Source organism: Nymphalis io, chromosome 22, assembly GCF_905147045.1.
Source record: "Nymphalis io chromosome 22, ilAglIoxx1.1, whole genome shotgun sequence".
NCBI lineage: Eukaryota > Metazoa > Arthropoda > Insecta > Lepidoptera > Nymphalidae > Nymphalis > Nymphalis io.
Window position 1 is genome coordinate 7,520,568 of NC_065909.1, and position 20,429 is coordinate 7,540,996.

Consider the following 20,429-nt stretch of genomic DNA (forward strand, 5'->3'; position numbering starts at 1 on the left):
AAATATTTTTCAGAAATTCAAATTTCAGCTAATCAAAACTTAAACTCTATTTGATAAATTCCTGTGATCCATATTATTTGAGGTTTTAAGGATGAGGTTCTACTGCCAAACCTTAGCCTATTATTTCAGGGTCTTCAAGATGATATCACACTGTAAATGTCAAAAGGCAAATAATAATTTTAAATAAAAAATAAACAAAACATTTATTGCTAATAATAAAGCTTAAAACAGTCATGTAGTGCAAATGTTGTATGCTGAAAATATTAGGCCAATTAAATGTGTTACTGAATATTTTTTTCTTCGGCGAACAACTTCACCCGTATGGCAATACAGCACGCGATATTAAATCAGGTGTGTGCGAGCGACAAGCGCAGTTTAATTTCGACACTCGCGCCAAACTGACGCTAAGACATTCCAAAGTCAAATTTGCCGCGCGAAGTGACAGTTCGATTTATTCCTTTTTTTAAAACCGGACCCCGTTAGTTTCGAGTGTTTTATTTTTAAAACAACAATGGACAGTTGATTTTTTTTATTATGTCCGTGGACTAGAATTTTTTTTAAAAAGAATATTTCGTTAAAGTTTCTATTAGCATTTTCAGACAATTTCGATCTTGGCTGTGTTAAGTTGTTAACAACAAAAGCTGTCATGACGAATACGTAAGTAAAATATTTTGCATAATAATAATTATTGTCGCTAGTTTCATTTGTTAGAGAAATATTTGTTTAACTTCCTGTTCTTTTTGTATTCTGAAAATAAGATGCGTTCAGAAAATGTTTTACTCTCAAGCCAGTTACTCTCAAGCTAATTCAATTTTTTATTGAAATAACAAAAAAAAAAATATTGCAACTCAAATTTTGACTAATCTTTTCCAAATCAATTTCCTAGAATTAGGTCTTAGGTTTAATTTGAAATATTTTCGCGATTTTTTGCAAAATTGCTTTATACATCTTTAACAATATAATAAATCAACACGTGATTAAGCATTCCTAAAATTTACTTTTATAATTAAAAAAATATATTGAAAAGACCAATTTAAAAAAAATACATTTACTTAGATAGATACGTCTGCATCTCTAAGGACACCAAATATGACGTTGAGTAATTATTCGTCAGACCAAAAATCGTGAAAAAATGAATTATAGATTAAATAATTTCTTCTAGTTCCGTAAAAAAATATCACCCAATATAGATTAAAATGGAATAATTTTTTCATGACATAAAATGATTCTTAATTTTTATCTTCAAAAAGAGAAGTAGCTTCACGGGACACGTTTGATACGTATAATTGTATGTCTGTTCACCATTATCTGTTAGACTGGTTGCGATGATTTTAACTTTATTCTATATTGAGGTAGTTTTCCAGTGATTCCGTTTTTTTCCGTATTTTTCTTTGATTTTCAAATATCATGCTGATATTATTATAAAGTCTTTAAAACCATGTATTTAAGCTGTCAGCAATCGGTCATTTTTTACTAGCGCTTTTTTTGACAACGCGGATTGTTTTAAATACTATAATATATTTTTGTTGCTTTTTTATCGATAGGTAGGCAGACTAACAAATGGGCAACTCGGTGGTTTGTGTTCACCATCGGTTATTGACATAGATACTGTTATTAATATTAACCAACCTTTACATCGGGTGTGCGCCACTAGTCTAGAGTACTAAGATATTATGTCCCTTGTCCTTGTCCTTACACTGACTCACCTTTTCAACTCAACCGGAACAATAATACGAAGTATTGCTCTAAAGCGGTAAATAAATTAATTTCTTACAGCTGTAAAATGTAACAACGACGAAATTTGATCACCGGTTTTTACGCAGATGAAGTAAGGTTAGAGTTAAGTGTTCTTATAATCGTAATAATAACATTTAGTGAAATTTCCAATCGAAGAAGGAGTAATGATTAAAAAACCTTAGATATAAATATACCAAGACATTTTTAAGAGCTCCGATATTATGCACTCACTACAAACAGTTATTGATTAATATAGGAATCCAATTACGTATATTCCGCTATAGATATTTATACCCATTTATTTATACCGAACCACGTTAATGTCTGTCCGAAGTCTCGATAGTAATTCATCGATTATCGCCATTTTTTCTCGAATCCATAATTAATACCACAGATTATTCAAGATCTCGACCAATGATATCATGACAATGCAACGTCAAAGCTATATTATTGATAATATAGCCTATTCCAACCAGAGTATTGAAGGCAGAACGCCTTCAATACTCTGGTTGGAATAGGCTATATATATTGTGTTTTAAATGTGCAATACGATAAATCCTGGGACAGAGACAGCACCCCTGAGCTATCACGAGCTTTATGTGCTTGAATTCAGCTCGTATTCGATCATAAAGGAAAATGTCCTGAAAAATAACTGCTCGTATCGAATAATATGTTGCCACATGTGTATCCACCAATCCGTATTAGAGCTGCCTGGGAATAATCAATGATATTTACGGGGTGTACAGTAGTGCTTGTCCGGTTTGAACCCACGATCATCGGTTAAGATTCACGCGTTCTTCCCACTGGGCCGTTTCGGCTTCGAATTCAAATTTTCATGAATTTACAGAGTATAAGAACAGATTACGTACTTCTTCAATATTTTTAATTAATTTGGCCATTGTCATTGAATTCAAGAAATTGTGGCACTTGTGCTTTTAAATCCGCAACCAACTCACGCTTTGTGGTAGCTTGGTGGTAACAACCCAGACTAGAGTTAACCTTATACAAACCAAACACTGAGTTTTATTATCATATCAATATCATTTAATATATTATCAAATGGAATTATAAGTTTAAAATAAAATAAGTTAACTAGTTATGAGTTTAACAGAGTGACAGATTAAAGATAACACATAACAGTCTTAATGCATTAGCTGTACAAATAGAAGATTATAGTAAATCAAGTTTGTTTATTTTTGATAATATCTGATAACATTTTATAATACTTTACTGTATTACACAATATTAATTATTATTTTACTTGGTGGTAGACCCGTCTAGGTAGGTACCACCCATTTGTCAGATACTCTACAACCACCCAGCGAAACTTAGTATTGTTATGTTTCCGTTTGAAAGGCGAGTGAGCCCGTGTTACTACAGGCACAACGGACATAACATCTTAGTTCCCCAGATGGGTGACGTTATGGAGGTTACCAATCTTAGGATGGCCAACGTTGGACTATGGATGGCGGTGACCACATATCATGAGGTGGTCACTTCGTCCTTACGCCTACCATTTAAAAACTTATTAACTTATTTAACTTATTCGTGTATATGTATACGTTACATCATAGCCGAAAGATTTTTATTAAATTAATTGTCATTGAATTTGTCATTCGTTATGACGTCACCAATAATTTAAGATGGCGCACTGCCAATGCTTCTCTAACCTATCTAATTTTGTAAAGTTAATCGGTCTTTGTCGCACTCCGATGGGACGCCGAACCGAGTTTCACGACCTGTTAACACTGTCAACTTATAAATTCCAAGCTTCTGCTGAGAAAAAAAAACGAAAAACTCAATTTTTTGCCCAAAATTGGGACTTGAATCAATGATCTCGGAATCGACAGCCTTATAAACTAATCACTAGACCAAAGAAATAATTGGTATGTATGTAATGTATACGAAAAACGTTGTGCTCCTGGGTGGCTGAGTCAAATTCACCTTAGTGCCATGGCCTGGTCTTTACTTACATGATTGTCTGTGTCAATAAGAAGTATACGTAAATTGACTTTACAATGTGTCTAGCTAGTTACTATGTATGTCGAAGACTAATTTTCAAAACTACGTATTGATGCTTCTGTATTTTCGTGATAATGAAATTTTAGAAGTGACAATATAATTGCATTTCTGTAGATCGTATTAATTTCATACAACATCAAGGGTTCCATTTTAATGAAATGTCATTTCATTAGACACTTAACAAATTGTATTAGAAACTTTCTAGGCGTGCATACGCTATGAGTAACAAACATGCAAACATTTACGTTATAAGTAAAATAATCTGTCGTCACCTTGTCTCTTATTTAGTCTATGTTTACAATATTTTGAGACGGCAACACATTCGTATGTCATTTTTTTTTTAATTTTCTTAAGCAACGATATAGGTTAAAAGTTCATTAAATGCACAAAATATCTTTATCAGTCAATAATAATTAATAACCTTGATATTACTATAATGTACAAGGAGACGCGAATGTTAATTACAAATGATTAAACCGAGTCGTAAAATTCTTTTACTGATCAATTGACATCACATGTCATAACAGATAATTTTAATCTGTTATCGAATGAATGAACCTATTATATAAAGCCATAAGAGTACTGATTAGTTTGTACAGATAATAAAACTATAATTATATCTACAAGAGCTTATATGGCTTAAGGAATGATAAATAAGGATCCTTTAAAAACATTTGTTCAGAATTGGGTAAGTGTTGTTATAAATAATTTAATTAATAAGTACCCATTTGTGTTAATGTTTTTCATATTAATGATAAAATATAATAATGCCAGTCCTAATGGAGACTAGCCAACTACCACGGAAGTTCACAGGTGCGAGCGCAAACACAGATGCATTCCCTAATCCTACTCTCTCATAATCCAATGGGACTGCAATCCGACAAGACCATAGATCAAGAACTTTAACAAGGCTTTACGTGCATTTTACAGGGCACAGAAGGAAACCTTCCAAACGCTAGAGTAATCAGATATTTCTGTCATAAAAACTCAATGTCTCTTTATTGGTCAAACCTGGGACTTGAAGCTAAAATCTCAAAATTGGCCTTATAGTCACTAGACCAACGACTTAGTTACTTGTACGCCGTAGAACCAATTAAAATTTAATTTATAACTTACGTTTTATATTTCTCTATATTTTTTTTTGTATTTGTAACATGTGACCGGCAGATAAAATAGATGGTCTGTTACTGTAAGAAATTATATTAAATCAAAACCATATATAAACAAGCATTAAAATAATTAAAAATATACAGTTTCGTTAATAAAATTAATATACGTTTCTTATTATTATAATAATAATGTATAGCAAAGATGTATATATAAACATATATATTATATTATGTATTGTGTATAATTTACATAATATTGCAAGAAAAAGGTTTAAACTTTATCTTGTACGAATTAATTAAGATCTTTATCATTTTATTATCATTTCAAAACAAAACTACCTTGACATAAGATATTTTGTATGCAAACATTATAGGTGTTTATACTTCATAACCTACTTTTTATTTTACACGGTTAATAATATTTAACGATGATTTATATTAAAATATTAAGTTAAATATTGACTTTTAATTTTAAAGTAGCAATCATACCAAACATATTGTTAGATAAATTAGATAAAAACTTGATTACAAAAGCAAGAAAATTTACAGATATATAATTAAAGAGAAAACAAAATTGTGTATAAGGACAGCCATATCGCTAATTTCAATATCGTACAGGCAGTTCCTGTGTATTCAGATTCTTATATTTTTATGAAATTTCTTCGGAAGCGCATATGTATTTTTTATATTACGTTTCCGTGAAACATTTCCGACAATAGGTTTTTTGTCACATGTTCAAAATTCTCGCTTTCGATCCCCGATCCCAAAGTACAAATAATAATAATAATACTTTATTGTTATCCAATACATACATATTATAAAAAGTAGCCCTGACTCCTGAACTGGTGTTACCCGTACGTCAGAAGTCAGTTCCTTCCCATTCAAAGTTGTTTTAGCCATGTTTTAGTTTTGCCTTTTAATTGGTCGTAATTAATATATCTTATAATGATTCTTCTTTAGTTATTTCTATAGTTATCTTTGCTTGATTTTGTGTTTATCTATATAGATATATCTAGATGTAATCAGATTGTTATTTTTTCAAGATCAAGGTTTATGATAAAAGGTACGCTTAGGGCTCATGTCTACGGTGCAGCACCGGCCACCGTGTAACGGCACGGCGCCACTGACGAGAGACGGCGTGACGTCGTGCCTCAGCACGGTGCCGTGTACGGTGCACTGCAATGTTTTGCTAATGCTTAGTTAGCACGTGTTAATAAAAATGGCTGACAATTTATGTGTCGAATTTTTAGTTTTACTAATGGAAGCACGTCACGTTCTTCCACTAAAACTAAAATTGTAAACTAAGTGATGCTTCCCCAGATTTAAACACGGGGGTCGTTGCCGCACCATAGACACGAGTCCATGCTCTTACAATAAATAGAAATCGATAAATATAGATTGTATAGCTGCAATAATCTAGCAACATTAATTTTACAAGCCTACAACTGTTTTAGCATAGTTGCAATTTTGCTAAATTAGTGTTATATTTCCGCTCATCTGATAATTTATACAGTTCATATCTCTGGCCTGGCTTCCGTGCCTATAAAGTTCGATAAAATATGTTTGTGTGGGAGGAATTCTGGAGGCATATTAATAGTATCTGCATATGCGTTGGAAAGGAAGGCATTGGGTGCCGCTCACCCCAGATCTGTAAGTCGATGCCCTTTGCAAGCGGATATGCAAAAATCTCGTTCAACGATGGAAATAGTATATGTTGTAGAAACTATAATCTATGGTGTCGGTCATAACATTTGACAGCATCGTTCGTTCACGAGAAAGCAGAGCGCTGTTTCCTTCGCTCACAATATCAATTAAAACTGGCGCCGTTTCGTATCTTAGATTTTTAGGAATCCAGTCGCGATTGCGTATTCTAGTTTGAATAACTTTGATTTGATAATGATCAAATATGATCTCAAATCTAACAACGTTATCGATCAAAAAGTATTTGGATTTTATTGTTTTTTATATAAAGAAATTTATATCTCCGTTTTTTTTTAAACAAAGATTATGGTTTCAGTTTTATGTCATCAATTTGTGTTTTCATCTCGTTGCTTGGCGGTCTAATTTTCAGCAGCTCATATTAGAGCAGCGTGGTGGAATAATCTCCAAAACCTTCTCTCCAAGAGAAGAAATGCCTTCATTCAGCAGTGAGACATTTAAAGGCTAGGCAACCTGTAAATCATTGTGCTATTGTCGTATATAAATGACGTATGCTTTGAATATTTTAAGACCACCTGTGGGCTTGCACCAATTTTTAAATTTTTAAAATTTCGTCTTTAATGCGGATAGGAGTAAATTGGATTGATAACTTAATAATAATTTTACTCATACGAAGTCGGGATGGGCAGTATAAATTTAAATTTAACATCGTTTCGGAATGTTATCTTCACCAATAATTAAATTACTTTTCTTAAATTGATATAAATATAATCTGTCGGACCTCTTTAGGTTCATTAATTATTGCCGTTGTCAATAACATAAAGGAAGAACTTTGATTAATTTACAAAGATTAATGGCATTGTAATCTATATAAAGCCATGATTAAACATAAAGCTAAATATCAGATTTAACCGATATAGCATATAATAAAACAAAATGCCATTTTTATATAATGGAATAAATTAGCTTTGCATATGTACAATAAGGGGTCATATAATAAATAAATATCCTGGGACATTATTCACACACGGCCATCTGATCCCAAACTAAACAGAGCTTGTACTATGGAAACCAGACAGCTGATATACTACATATACTATTTTTCGAAGGATTAACATACAAACAAAAATTGAGTTTTTCTGCTTACCAAATTTTTATCAGAATGGTTGTAGATTTGTTGATGAATGGTCTTGTGTGTGTTATATGACAACGAGTAAAAATATACATTCGTTTTTATTTATACCGATATTTTTCATAATAAAAACAAACACATGGAATCGAAGTTATTTTAATTCTAATGAGTTATAATAACAATAATATAAAAATAAACGATAGGTATTTAGACCGAATATAAATCATAAGAATGAGTTCATCTCAAGCATTTAAAGGCCATCCCGTGCTATATTTCACGTTTAAAATTCGAACACGTTTTATTTCATTTACTTTTTTTAATTCCATTCAGCTTTTGTGGCAAGAGCAGTGTTTTGTTCTGACTATACAGGTATTATAATAAATTATGGGTTTTCATTATATTTGCAATTGATTATATTTTAATAAGATTTTTTAAATTAAAAATGCTCAATCTTTCAAGTTTGAAAATAAAGTCATGACTATTTATAAAGCCACTATATTTTTTAACATAAAAATAAAGTTTAAAAATGTTTTGATAAAAAAACACTTCTACAGTTCTAATTTATAATAAATATTTAACCAAAGAGTTTTTATATGTAAATCTCTTTGCAACGTATATGTTTCGCTATTTAGAAAACTACATATCATCTACTAGCGAATCATAGTATTGTAAGTTGTGTAAACATCGGTAAAAATATTATACTATATTATATTTACCTCTGCTCTTGCTCTTCGTAGCCCCCAATCATTGCATAAGAAGTCAATTGGTTTATGAATGAATGAAAAAATCATTGTTTTCGTTTCCAAACGATACGTTTCTTGAAAAAGTATTCCGAACTAAATTGATTATAACATCGGCCATTAAATCAAAAGCTCCCCTTGACCGTATTACGTATTATGTGATATCATGATCCATGGCTTTTATTCTCATAAGATTTATTGTTCTGTTTTGATACGAACTGAAGTGTTTAAAAATATAAACACATGTAATTGGGACGTGACCCCTTTATGTATTAGTCACTTTTATTTACGCTTGGCCATCGATTCAATGATGGCAAATATAACGCAGGTGCGAGGGTGTGAGTACACACACATTTATATAGGCCTCTGCATCTTTGACAGATGATTTAAGCGGCATCGCGAAGGCACTTGCGTTCATGACTGAAGAGACCAATGCGAGAGAGGATCCTCCGGCCGCACTCCCGACAAGTGTATGCGCCCCCAGATGGGCGGGGGTTTGAAGCCCGCTCACACACACATAATTGCAAGTGATAATTCTTGCTTGACGATTTTCTTGGATATTTATTAAGATACCTGCGTGTCTCTAATTTCACTTAAATTCTGCTACATTTGTGTCCACCAACCCGAATTGGAGCGTGGTGAAATAATCTCCAAACATAGTCCTCCACGGAAGAGGATACCTTAGCCCAGCTGTGGTTCACAGGTTGTTACTGTATACAAAATAAACGACCCGCATGACTTGCGTAACGAGTTAATATATTTCCGCCTTAATGCCTCTATTCAAACATTGTTAAGCTGCTTTGGAAGGAATGAGAGTAAAATTTAAGATATTAATTTTAGTGCGACATAAAATATATCGTATTTACGAACCGAAATGAACCACATCACGTGCAAGTTAACCATTGCACGTATTTTTTATATTTGTATGAATGACATAAGCCTCTTTAATCTCTCTATTTGGATTGAGTAAGCTGTTTAAAAGTTCATAAAAACCAAGTGTGACCTCTTTAAACAATAAGTACCAAATAAAAAGTATTAATAAAAAAAAATACCACGTTTCGGAGCATATAAAAAATATGTCAATTGTTATTATCTTTATATGAGTAGAATAAATTTAAATACGAAAAATCATTTAATTTAAAAATAATACCGTCGTTATTAAAATTTTTAGGACACATTTATATGCTAATAAATCGATTTAACAAGTCACTTGATTTAGCATTCGTGCCATCGTTCACATCAATTGTCGTTATTTGTACATCAGCTTTTCGTTTAATATTTATACTGCTGTTTGCTTCTCGACATTTATTATTGTAGTGTCTAATAAAATGTATTATTTAGTATGTAATTCCTAACTGAAAAAAAAAAAACAATATACATAGAAATAATATCAGAAGAGAGAAGATGCCGCACGGTTTAGAGAAGGTTTAATTATATAATATTATTATAAGTCTGGTAGGGCTGTGTGTACTTGGTATTGCTGTGTTTTGGTTTGAAGGGTGAGTAAGCCAGTGTTATGCATCTTAGTTACCAGGGTTCATGGTGCATTGGCAATGTAAGCAATGGTTAATATTTCTTACAATGCCAATGTCTTTAGACGTTGGTGACTACTTACCATCAGGTCGCCCATATGTTCGTCCTATACTATAAAAAAAGTCGCTGTGCTTCGCAGTTTGGCCCGTTTTAGATGAAGACTATTGACTCGACAGGCGTGAATTTTAAGTTCTTGTCATTATAAATATTATTATATTATCCTAAATGTAGTAAATATGTTTTTTTAATAATAAAAATAACCTGTCAACTCTTAAAAATTTGGTCACAAAAAATGTAGATTAAAAATAAAAAATATTTCCACAGACAAATAAATTTATTAAACAAAAAAAAATGTCAACGAACCCATTATGTTTTAGAATATAGCATCAGAAATGGAACATTTATGTTAAAAGATGTGATAGAATTTAGATTCATACTAGTCTAGATGCAAAATATAATAGCTAAATTGTTTACACAACGGTCATTGAACCGCATACTGCGACGGTTTTTGTGGTATTTTTTTGGCATAGTATTTAACGAAGATCCAATGTAGAGTGCTCAAGGTATTTAATATCAAAATAAATTGAGATAAAGATAATTTCACTGTAGTTAATATATTTTTGTGTTTTAGAAATTTATTAGTAATCGTTTTGATTTACGCGTACTTTGTTTGGCGTCAGTTAAGCTTTAACATTTTTTTTTAATAATTGCAAAAAGTATTACTATAACTGTCTAATTGAATTTAAATACTTTTTAACATTATGGTAAAATTAAATTATAAACCAGTGAATAAAAGACTTGTAAATGTCCCTGTGCTGGGCAGAAGCATCCACTCTTGATGAGGTTTATTTTCCACCACGCTGCTCCAATACGGATATAGAAATGCAATAAATATACTCCTTAGTCATTTAAATTATTGATAGCAGTCATTACATTATTAATAGTATTTTATTTTATTTATAAGTTAGATATTTTATCAAATACATTATCAGAAGTAGTTCCAATTTTGTATGTGTTTATAAACATAGTAAAAAAATATGTACTATATTCATTTATAATGAAGTTTTTTGAAGTGCCGAAAAGATTGGTTCATTAATCACGCATTGCAAACTTTTTAAGTTACGTTATGTACATACATATTTTCAAATAAGAAACGAAAAAAAAAACAGAAAAAATTTAGCGATACAATAACATAACGTGGGGTTGCAATTATAGAATAATTCAATTAAATCATTTTTTTAATCTACAACCAGTGGGTACTTAGGAATTATTTTGTTTTATAATACATGTGTGAAAAATGTAATTATTCAAACTATTTACAGTAATATTATAATATATAAAATAAAAATAAAATAAAAATACAAAATACACATTACAAAATTACAGCAAAAAGACGCAGAAATAAAGTATAAAAGTAAACCAGATAATTCACATGCTAATAAAATATATAGAAAAAATTAAAATTATATTTCATATTAAACTTCACTTATTAATCTGTAGTGTAACATTAGTTTTTGTTGAATGAAATTGCAATGAACTCGACTGAGAGATAGTTTACAAACCGTCGGATTGACATTTTGCCGGCCGGCCGTCATCTGTTTCTTCATGTTTCGAGATCTAGCATTTACGAAGACAGCGTCGTCACAAAATATATTAGATAGTATTAAACTCGAATATGTCTCCCAATATGCATCGTTTACTAATCGTTAGAAGCTACTGGTGGTAGAGCTTTGTGCAAGCTCGTCTGGGTAGGTACCACCCACTCATCATATTCTATCGCAAAGCAGCAGTACTTGGTGTTGTTGTGTTTAGGTTTAAAGGGTGAGTGAGCCAGTGTAATTACAGGCACAAGGGACATAACATCTTAGTTCCCGAGGTTAGTGACCACTTACCATCCTTCCTATTCTATAAAAAAAAACAATTTGCGGGTTGTCATAATCGTGATTCTTATTCTCATACTATACGTAAGCAAAACGAATTGTTTCAGAAATATAGTAACTGGGAATTAGACTAACAGTGGGGTATTAATGAGCTGTTATATTTTTTCGTTTTTCGATCCGAGTAAATGTAAACCAGCTCTATATCAATACCATTTTCAAATTATAATTATACATGACAGCGTGTTTAATGTCTGCTTCGTGTTAATAGCGGCGCCAAGAGACTTATCGAGATAAATATGCGAGCAAAAAATTTAGCTATTTAATTATGATATCTTAATACAATATTATAAACAAGAATTGTGAGACATTGCCAGCGAGAAAAATGTGCAGCCGAGTTATTAATTTTCAAATTATTAAAATGTATGTATTTTTTTTTTACAAAATACACGATATAATTATACTTTACGAGATTGACCTGTGATTGTTATTTGAAATTAATTAAGATTACGAGCCGGTTGGCGTGGTTGGTAGATACTTGTCTTTTCACGCCGAAGGTTGTGGGTTCGATTCCCACCCAGGACAGACATTTGTGTGCATGAACATGTCTGTTTGTCCTGAGTCTGGGTGTAATTTTCTATATAAGTATGTATTTACAAAAGAAAAGTAGTATATGTAGTATATCAGTTGTCTGGTTTCCATAGCACAAGCTTTGTAGAAGCTTAATTTGGGATCAGATGGCCGTGTGTGAAAAATGTCCCAGGACATTATTTATATTTTAAGTCGATTGAGCTATAGAAATTGTTACTTAGCAATCCTGGATGATGACGCGAGTGAAGCTGCGGGAAAAGCGCTAGTGTTAAATAAATTAAAAATTAAAAACTACTTAAAACATAACCAAAAAAATATAGTAAATAATAGTAATACATAATATTTTATTACAAATACCATCTGAAGCAATCTCATCTTACGGAACGCCTTACAATTATTATTATTTTTACTTTTTTAAAACATCATGCTTACATCCGAAATTATTCGTCCAAATTGATAAAGTGCGAATAGTATTTTTTATCTAAATCTTTTATAGGAAACGTTTAAATTATTAATAATTATTACATACTGTGCGTAAAATAATTTCCACTTAAGTTATAGGAAAGTGGACAAACATCAGTCAGTGAGCCTTAATGTAATCTTCACTATTATATATAATAAATTCAAAAGTGTTATCACTGGTTTCGAATGTAGATTCTACCGACAAACACCACCTGATGGTAAGTGGTTACCAACGTGCATAGACAAAAAATTCAATCATTTTAAGAAATGTTAACCATCGCTTATGCCGCCAATGCGCCGCCAACATTGGGAACTAGGATGTTATGTCCCTTGTGTCGGTAATTACACTGTCTCACTCACCCGTCAAACCGGAACACAACAATACCAAGTACTGCTGTTTTGAGGTAGAATAACTGATGAGTGGGTGGTACCTACCCAGACGAGCTTGCACAGAGCCTTACCATCAGTAAGAAAGTTGGAATTATTATTTATCCTGCATGGAAATAAACGAATGCTAACGAGCCTTATTAATTAAAGTTTTGCTAACGTGACATTTAAATTTAGTAATTAAAAGCGAACACCTTGTCCAATGGATAAATTGCTTACAAACAGCCGTAGAAACCTCAAAAATCCTATTAGACACAGACAGACACTTAATATTCGTATACATAAATCATTACATTAATAATTTATTAAAATCATATAAGCTACAAATAATTTCGAACTGCGAAAAACGAAAGGACTCAGCACTATTACTAAACTTAGACTAAATATTGACATAAGACATTTTTCCTCGCTATCATAATCGCCTATAATACAGTAAGATCACTGATAACTTTGTTGATAGCTGAAAGACGAGAAACAACACGACCTTGGAATTCCTAACCGAAATATCGAATGCAAGACATATGCAACTTTATGTTTACGTTAATAAGAGTCAAAATTGTTTTTTTTTTTAATATTAACTTATGCTAGGAGTGTCATAGGGTCACAATTTATTTATTATTTATTTGGACTAATTAAATACAAACGTTTTAAGCGCAGACGGTTTTTTTTGTCGTCTGGTTTCTTTATTGTAATATTTTATTAATTTTACAATTTTACTTGGTGGTTAGGCTTGTGCAAGCCCGTCTAGGTAGGTACTATGTACTGATCATAATAATATATTCTTCCGCCAAATAGCAAATCTTAGTATTGTTGTGTTCTGGTTGGAAGGATGAGTGAGCCAGTGTAACTACAGGCACAAGGGACATAATATTTTACTTTAAAAACACTAACGTATAGAAATCTACAGACATATTTAAGTTACCGCTGACAAATAGCAATTTTGTAAGTTGATAGTTTTGGTTACACAGGTGTTCAAAAAACATGTGTAATAACGTATACAAAGAAAATGAGTCAAGTTCTCAAACACATATATTTAAGAATTTAGGACACATAAGCGGGTCGATTCCGCCGTTACTTATCGATCGGTTACCTGTCCACTTAACTACAATTACAGACACAAGGGACATATCATTTTAGTTCTCAAGCTTGGTGGCGCATTGGCGATGTAAGGAATAGTTAATATTTCTTACAGCGCCAGTCTCTAGGCGGTGGTGACCGCTTACCATCAGGTAGTCCATTCGCCCGTCCGAATACCCGTATTATAAAAAATAACCTACCACTAAACTGTATTCTAAATGAACTATTGTGTTCCGGTTTGAATGGTACGCGCCAGCTTGCCAGACACTGGCATCGTAAGAAATATCAATCACATCATATACCGTCCTGCACTAGATTTACAGATCTATTATGTTATTATAGCTCACTCATCCTTTTAATCATAGACTATTGAAATACAGCTGAACTATTCAAGCTTTAATTATACATATTTATCTACTTTATGTATATAACTGTTAGATATAATAGTTTAAAGATGTTAATCTTATGCGATTAAGTAGGTATGGGCCAAGATGGCGATATTAACTGAGAATGCTTTTTTTTTTATTGGTGCTTGCCCGCTTTTGTATACGCAATATATTTGCGTATACAAAAGCGGGCAAGCACCAATAACTTATGCATTCTCAGCGGTTATTAAAATCATGAGGAATCGTGTCTCGGATGAAAATTTGCCACATTTACCGACCCGCATTGGATCAGTATAGTGGAATACGATCAAAACCTTCTCCTCAAGAAAAGAGGAAGGCCAGTGCAGTGACGTTTTCAAGGTGTCATAATCAGAACATCAATATTTAATCTTATACCAAATCATCGGTGTAGTAGTCATTTGCCTTCCCGACAATTATAAAAAAAAAACTTAAATATCTCAAACTCTATGTTAGTGTTTTTAAAGTAATTGTCATAAGTGGATGAAGGTAAGGTAATAATCTCCACTAGATTCAGGGTTTCTGGAAGAGATCTCTTGTTAGAGATCAGTTATCCCTTTGTACACATTTTTCATTTATATAATTTTCTGTATACTCTGTTGGTACATAAATAAAAATAAAAAAAAATAAAAAAATTAGGTAGCACATTTGTATTTTTTTTTTAATTTCTTTCATCAGTGAATATTTTAAAGCACTACACATGGTACCTTCAACTCATACGTGTTAAAACTTTAAGCGCTACAAACGTAGTCGGTCTATGTACACGATAAGTAATCGAGTCAAAAACATAGCAATACTGCATATTACTTTAAATGATATTTTTTGTTTCATAACACCGTCTTCCACTTTGTCTTTAATTCCTTATACTGATCATAATAATATATTCTTCCGCCAAATTGCTAATCTTAGTATTGTTGTGTTCTGGTTGGAAGGATGAGTGAGCCAGTGTAACTGCAGGCACAAGGGACATAATATTTTACTTTAAAAACAGTAACGTATAGAAATCTACAGACATATTTAAGTTACCGCTGACAAATAGCAGTTTTGTAAGTTGATAGTTTTGGTTACACAGGTGTTCAAAAACATGTGTAATAACGTATACAAAGAAAATGAGTCAAGTTCTCAAACACATATATTTAAGAATTTAGGAGACATAAGCGGGTCGATTCCGCCGTTACTTATCGATCGGTTACCTCTCCGCTTTACTATACGTAAAAAAAAGTATGTATCGTATGTGTTCGCTCTAATCTCAAGAACCATTGCGTTTCGAGCTGCTTTCATGGCGGTTTGCAGAAATCCAGAGTCCGCGTCTGTCTGTTCATATGTTTGTGCTAATATCAGGGAAAACTACTGAAAAAAAAAATACGTTATCGCGAATTGAGTCTTTACACGAGAAAGGATGTTTACTGGTGGTAGGGCTTTGTGCAAGCTCGTCTGGGTAGGTATCACCCACTCATCAGATATTCTACCGCAAAACAGCAATACTTGATATTGTTGTGTTCCGGTTTGAAGGGTGAGTGAGCCAGTGTAATTACAGGCACAAGGGACATAAAATCTTAGTTCCCAAGGTTGGTGGCGCATTGGCTATGTAAGCGATGGTTGACATTTCTAACAATGCCAATGTCTAAGGGCGTTTGGTGACCACTTACCATCAGGTGGCCCATATGCTTGTCGGCCTTCCATTTCTATAAAAAAAGGATAAATATAATTGCAGGAATTATCATTCAATTGTGATCGATACAAAAACAAACAAATAAACGTTATCAACTTATCAGGGCACCTTCATTATTAGCCGATTATATCGATAATTTTGAAATATTTTATTATTGTGTACACTCCATACTCTGTATTACACTCATACATAATGATACCATAAAATTATCGGGAGTCATTTATACTTCCACAAAGTTATGGAGAGATAAGGTGTATATGTTTATAAGGGTATTAAAATCGCGCTAATACTCGTAAAAGTAAAACGGCATTATTAGAAAGTTAGACAAACCCTTCGAAAGGCACCAATTTATAATTATTCTGTTAATCAAATTTGTATGCAATTTATATGTACTTTACCTAACCTCTACACTTCGAAGCTGAATAAATCTTGAAAGAAATGGCCAATAATGTATATTCTCTCCGAAATTCGATTTTTCTGGAGCCGCATTAGGAGAACTATATATCTATATAATTACAGTTGAGATTCCGTATGGCTATTCTGTGTGATTGTCAAACAGTGATATGCAACATTGACCATAATAATTATAACATTTCAAGAATACACGCATCAAAATAGTATATCACCATAACTCCGTTGTCAACATTTCACGAGTGAGTAATGAAGTGAGTTTCAACAGAACAGCGCTGCAGGTCTTAATATAACTGTATATATATGAAGTTTTTATAGAATAGGAAGGCGGACGAGTATATGGGCCACCTGATAGTAAGTGGTCACCAACGCCCATAGACATTTGCATTGTAAGAAATGTTAACCATCGCTTACATCACCGATGCGCCACCAACCTTGGGAACTAAGATGTTATGTCCCTTGTGCCTGTAATTATACTGGCTTACTCACCCTTCAAACTGAAACACAAAAATACCAAGTACTGCTGTATTGCGGTAGAATATCTGATGAATGGGTGGTACCTACCCAGACGAGCTTGCACAGAGCTCTACCACCAGTGAAATATATTTAAACTAGCTACACTTAACAAGATAGTTAAAACTAAGCATCACTTCGTAAACGTTCACCTGCAAAATTAAATCTTCTTTAACAAACACTGGCTCACCAACCACGCCATATTATTAAAGTTTTCCGCACATGTTTAGTAATTTCTGGTATATTAAAGTATCTCATTTGATTGACTTTAATATTTTATTATTTTAGTGTTTCTTAAATAAACCTATTAAACTTGGGGATGGAAACTTTTGGCGCGAAGAGATTATTTTCAAGATCAAACTGGAGTGTAGCGTAGAAATATAATGAAGCTGTATATACTCTAATACGAATTTTACTCATTTAACAAGAGACTGCAAATGATTGTTTCAACCAGATAAAGCGTATACTTCATAAACAGACTAAAAATTTTATAGTTAAAAAAATATGATAATCAAAAAGGTTTCATAGAATGTAAACCTTTTTATTATCTTGATCCTCGTTAAATGAATTCCTGTCATATTGAAAAAAATATCAAAGTTCAAACTAATTCCGCGAAGCTAACGCTAAAAGATATGACCTAGGTAGCGATTAGCTCAAAAGGCTTAATTTTAGAAATTATAAATGTTATAAATAAAATGCATAGTATGATGAGTCATTGTAATAAAAAATAAAGTAGAATAGTAGTTCACAAGAGTCCCATTGCTGGCCTAAAGTAATGAAGTAAAGTAAAGGTTAAGTCTTGGAACTTCTTGCACCACGCTGCTTCAGTGCTGGTCAATTGATACACTTGTAGGAGAATTATATAAATACAGGTTTTCTTACGATGCTTTCATTCCCACTGCGCACTACGTGAAATTACTGAGTTTCTTGCTCGTTCCTCTCAGTAGAATCTATATTCCGTACCCGTGATAGCTTTCATTGAATACGATAACATGATAATTCAAATGGTCATATAAGAGCTTCCTTGAATAACGAATATTTATATAAAACAAATGAAGAATATAAAAAGATATAAGAAGTTTCAAAGATTAAGATCCACGCGTTCTACCTACTGAGCCATATCAGCTGTCATTTTAAATAAATTATTTATAATCGACCTCTCTGTACCGTTAGTATGTCTACAATTCCCTCTCATATTCGACGACATTTGAAACTTGAAAGGTCTTTGTAGTAAGTTACAATACAACTGCGTTTGACAACCACATTAAATCGCATTCAGTTCCAAAGAAATCATTGTATTTTCGCTCTTATTGTAATGCAATAAAGGTGATACTTATTGTATTGATTGATAATAAATTCGCTGTCAAAATATTTAGTTCCTCGTAAATCTAAATGGACTTGACGTTTTAGTATTTGAATGATTTATAATGAAACGTTTATTATATTTCCAAATTTAACAAGGTTTCCGGTTAACATTCTGATTTTGAGATAAGTTTCAGAGCATAACCATTTAACGGCAAATTTAAAAATAGAAACAAATTTAAATTTAGAAACATAAATGTTCCTTCCGTTGCTCTTGCTATTCGATACGTGTTTTGTTGTTATACTTTAGCCTTAACGCAATTTAACATTATTCCCGACTGTACTGACCGTCGTCACATTTGGACTATTTACTAATTACCATCAGGTGGAGTAGAGTCACTTGCCCTCCCGGAAAATATTTAAAAAAAAAATCCAAATTATTTTTTTTTATTAATTGTGTTACTAAAATTAGCTTCGTAGAGCCATCACTCATTTTTATACACCATGGAATTCGATAGCGTTAAGATGAAACACATCGTTACACCATAACTAAAGTGACAAATTGATACGTGAATTAGACTAATTATTTTTTATTAAGGCATGTGTGATACAAATGAAGCTACTAATTCATAAATGAGTTCACACAAGAATGTAATCAGGCCTCTGTAAACTAATAATATTATTTTATTAATTATGTGAACTGTCATGATTTTAAATATTTTAATTTGTACATCATACACTAGCCGCTTCGCGGTTTCCATCAGTATTACATATAAACGTCACTGCCCCTGTGATTCGAAGCGTGACATAGTACGATATAGTCTATAACCTTTCAATGCTTCGTTGGTCTAGTTGCTACATGTAAGGCCGTAGAACCGGAGGTCTTGGGTTCAAATACTAGGTCGGACTAATAAAAAGTTATTGAGTGTGTCGAAAATTCTTAATAGCAGCTCGGAGTCTAGAAGTTGGTAGTGTATACACTCCCGTGCATCGGAAAGCACGGAAAGCCGTTGGTCCTGCGCCTGAACTCTTTCCGGTTGTGTCGGATTGCTGTCGCATCGGATTATGAGAGTTAGGGAATAGAGAGTGCGCCTGTGTTTGCGCACACACTTGTGCACTATAAGATCTCCTGCGCAGTTGGCTAATCTCTCTTGAGATTAGCCGCCGTGTCCGAAATCGGTCTGGAGGACATTATTAACCTTTCAATAAATAGGATATCTAAATAATTTTACAAATCGGCACGATAGGTTCTTACATTAATGCATTCAAACTAACTAACAATCATTTCAGTTTTATAATACATTTATTGTTAAAGGCACAGATAAAAAATTATATTAAATGCATTATGTATGCGAATTTTAAATTATTATATTATAGATAAAAATTAAAATAAATATGAAACGTGTTCTTTATCGACCAAGATACCTATATAGATTCCTTCTTTCATTTATATAATATTTTCTGGTATTTTATGTTGTAGTCAGCAATATATAAAGAACATAAATATATGACGAGAATGAAAAATATATTTTCAGTGAATCCCGATGAGTCAAATTAGAAAAGAAAATATTTAAGTATGCGTTTTTTATCAGTGCCGTGATTATTTCGCAAGTAGGCCAATGTGCTGTAGACTTAGATATCGACAGAGGTGACATTTATTTAATTTAATATGGAAATGAAAGTGTTTTAATAGGTTAATGTATTGCTTTGTCTACAAAATGTGTTTGTACGCTATTCAAATTACGTATTCATTGTGTTATTCATTTGTGAGTATATATATGTATATACCTAACAAATTTAT

The 20,429-nt window shown here is 32.4% G+C and overlaps 1 protein-coding gene across 1 annotated transcript in view; it reads left to right on the forward strand.

Annotated features, from left to right (window-relative positions):
- Positions 1-384: 384 nt before the first annotated feature.
- The window catches only part of LOC126777222 (uncharacterized peptidase C1-like protein F26E4.3), a 53,664-nt gene continuing 33,619 nt past the window's right edge, over positions 385-20,429 (forward strand). Inside the window, exon 1 of the mRNA XM_050500206.1 lies at positions 385-657. Within this exon, the coding sequence (XP_050356163.1) occupies positions 647-657 (11 nt within the window). The 5' untranslated portion in view covers positions 385-646. The remainder of the gene's footprint in view (positions 658-20,429) is intronic.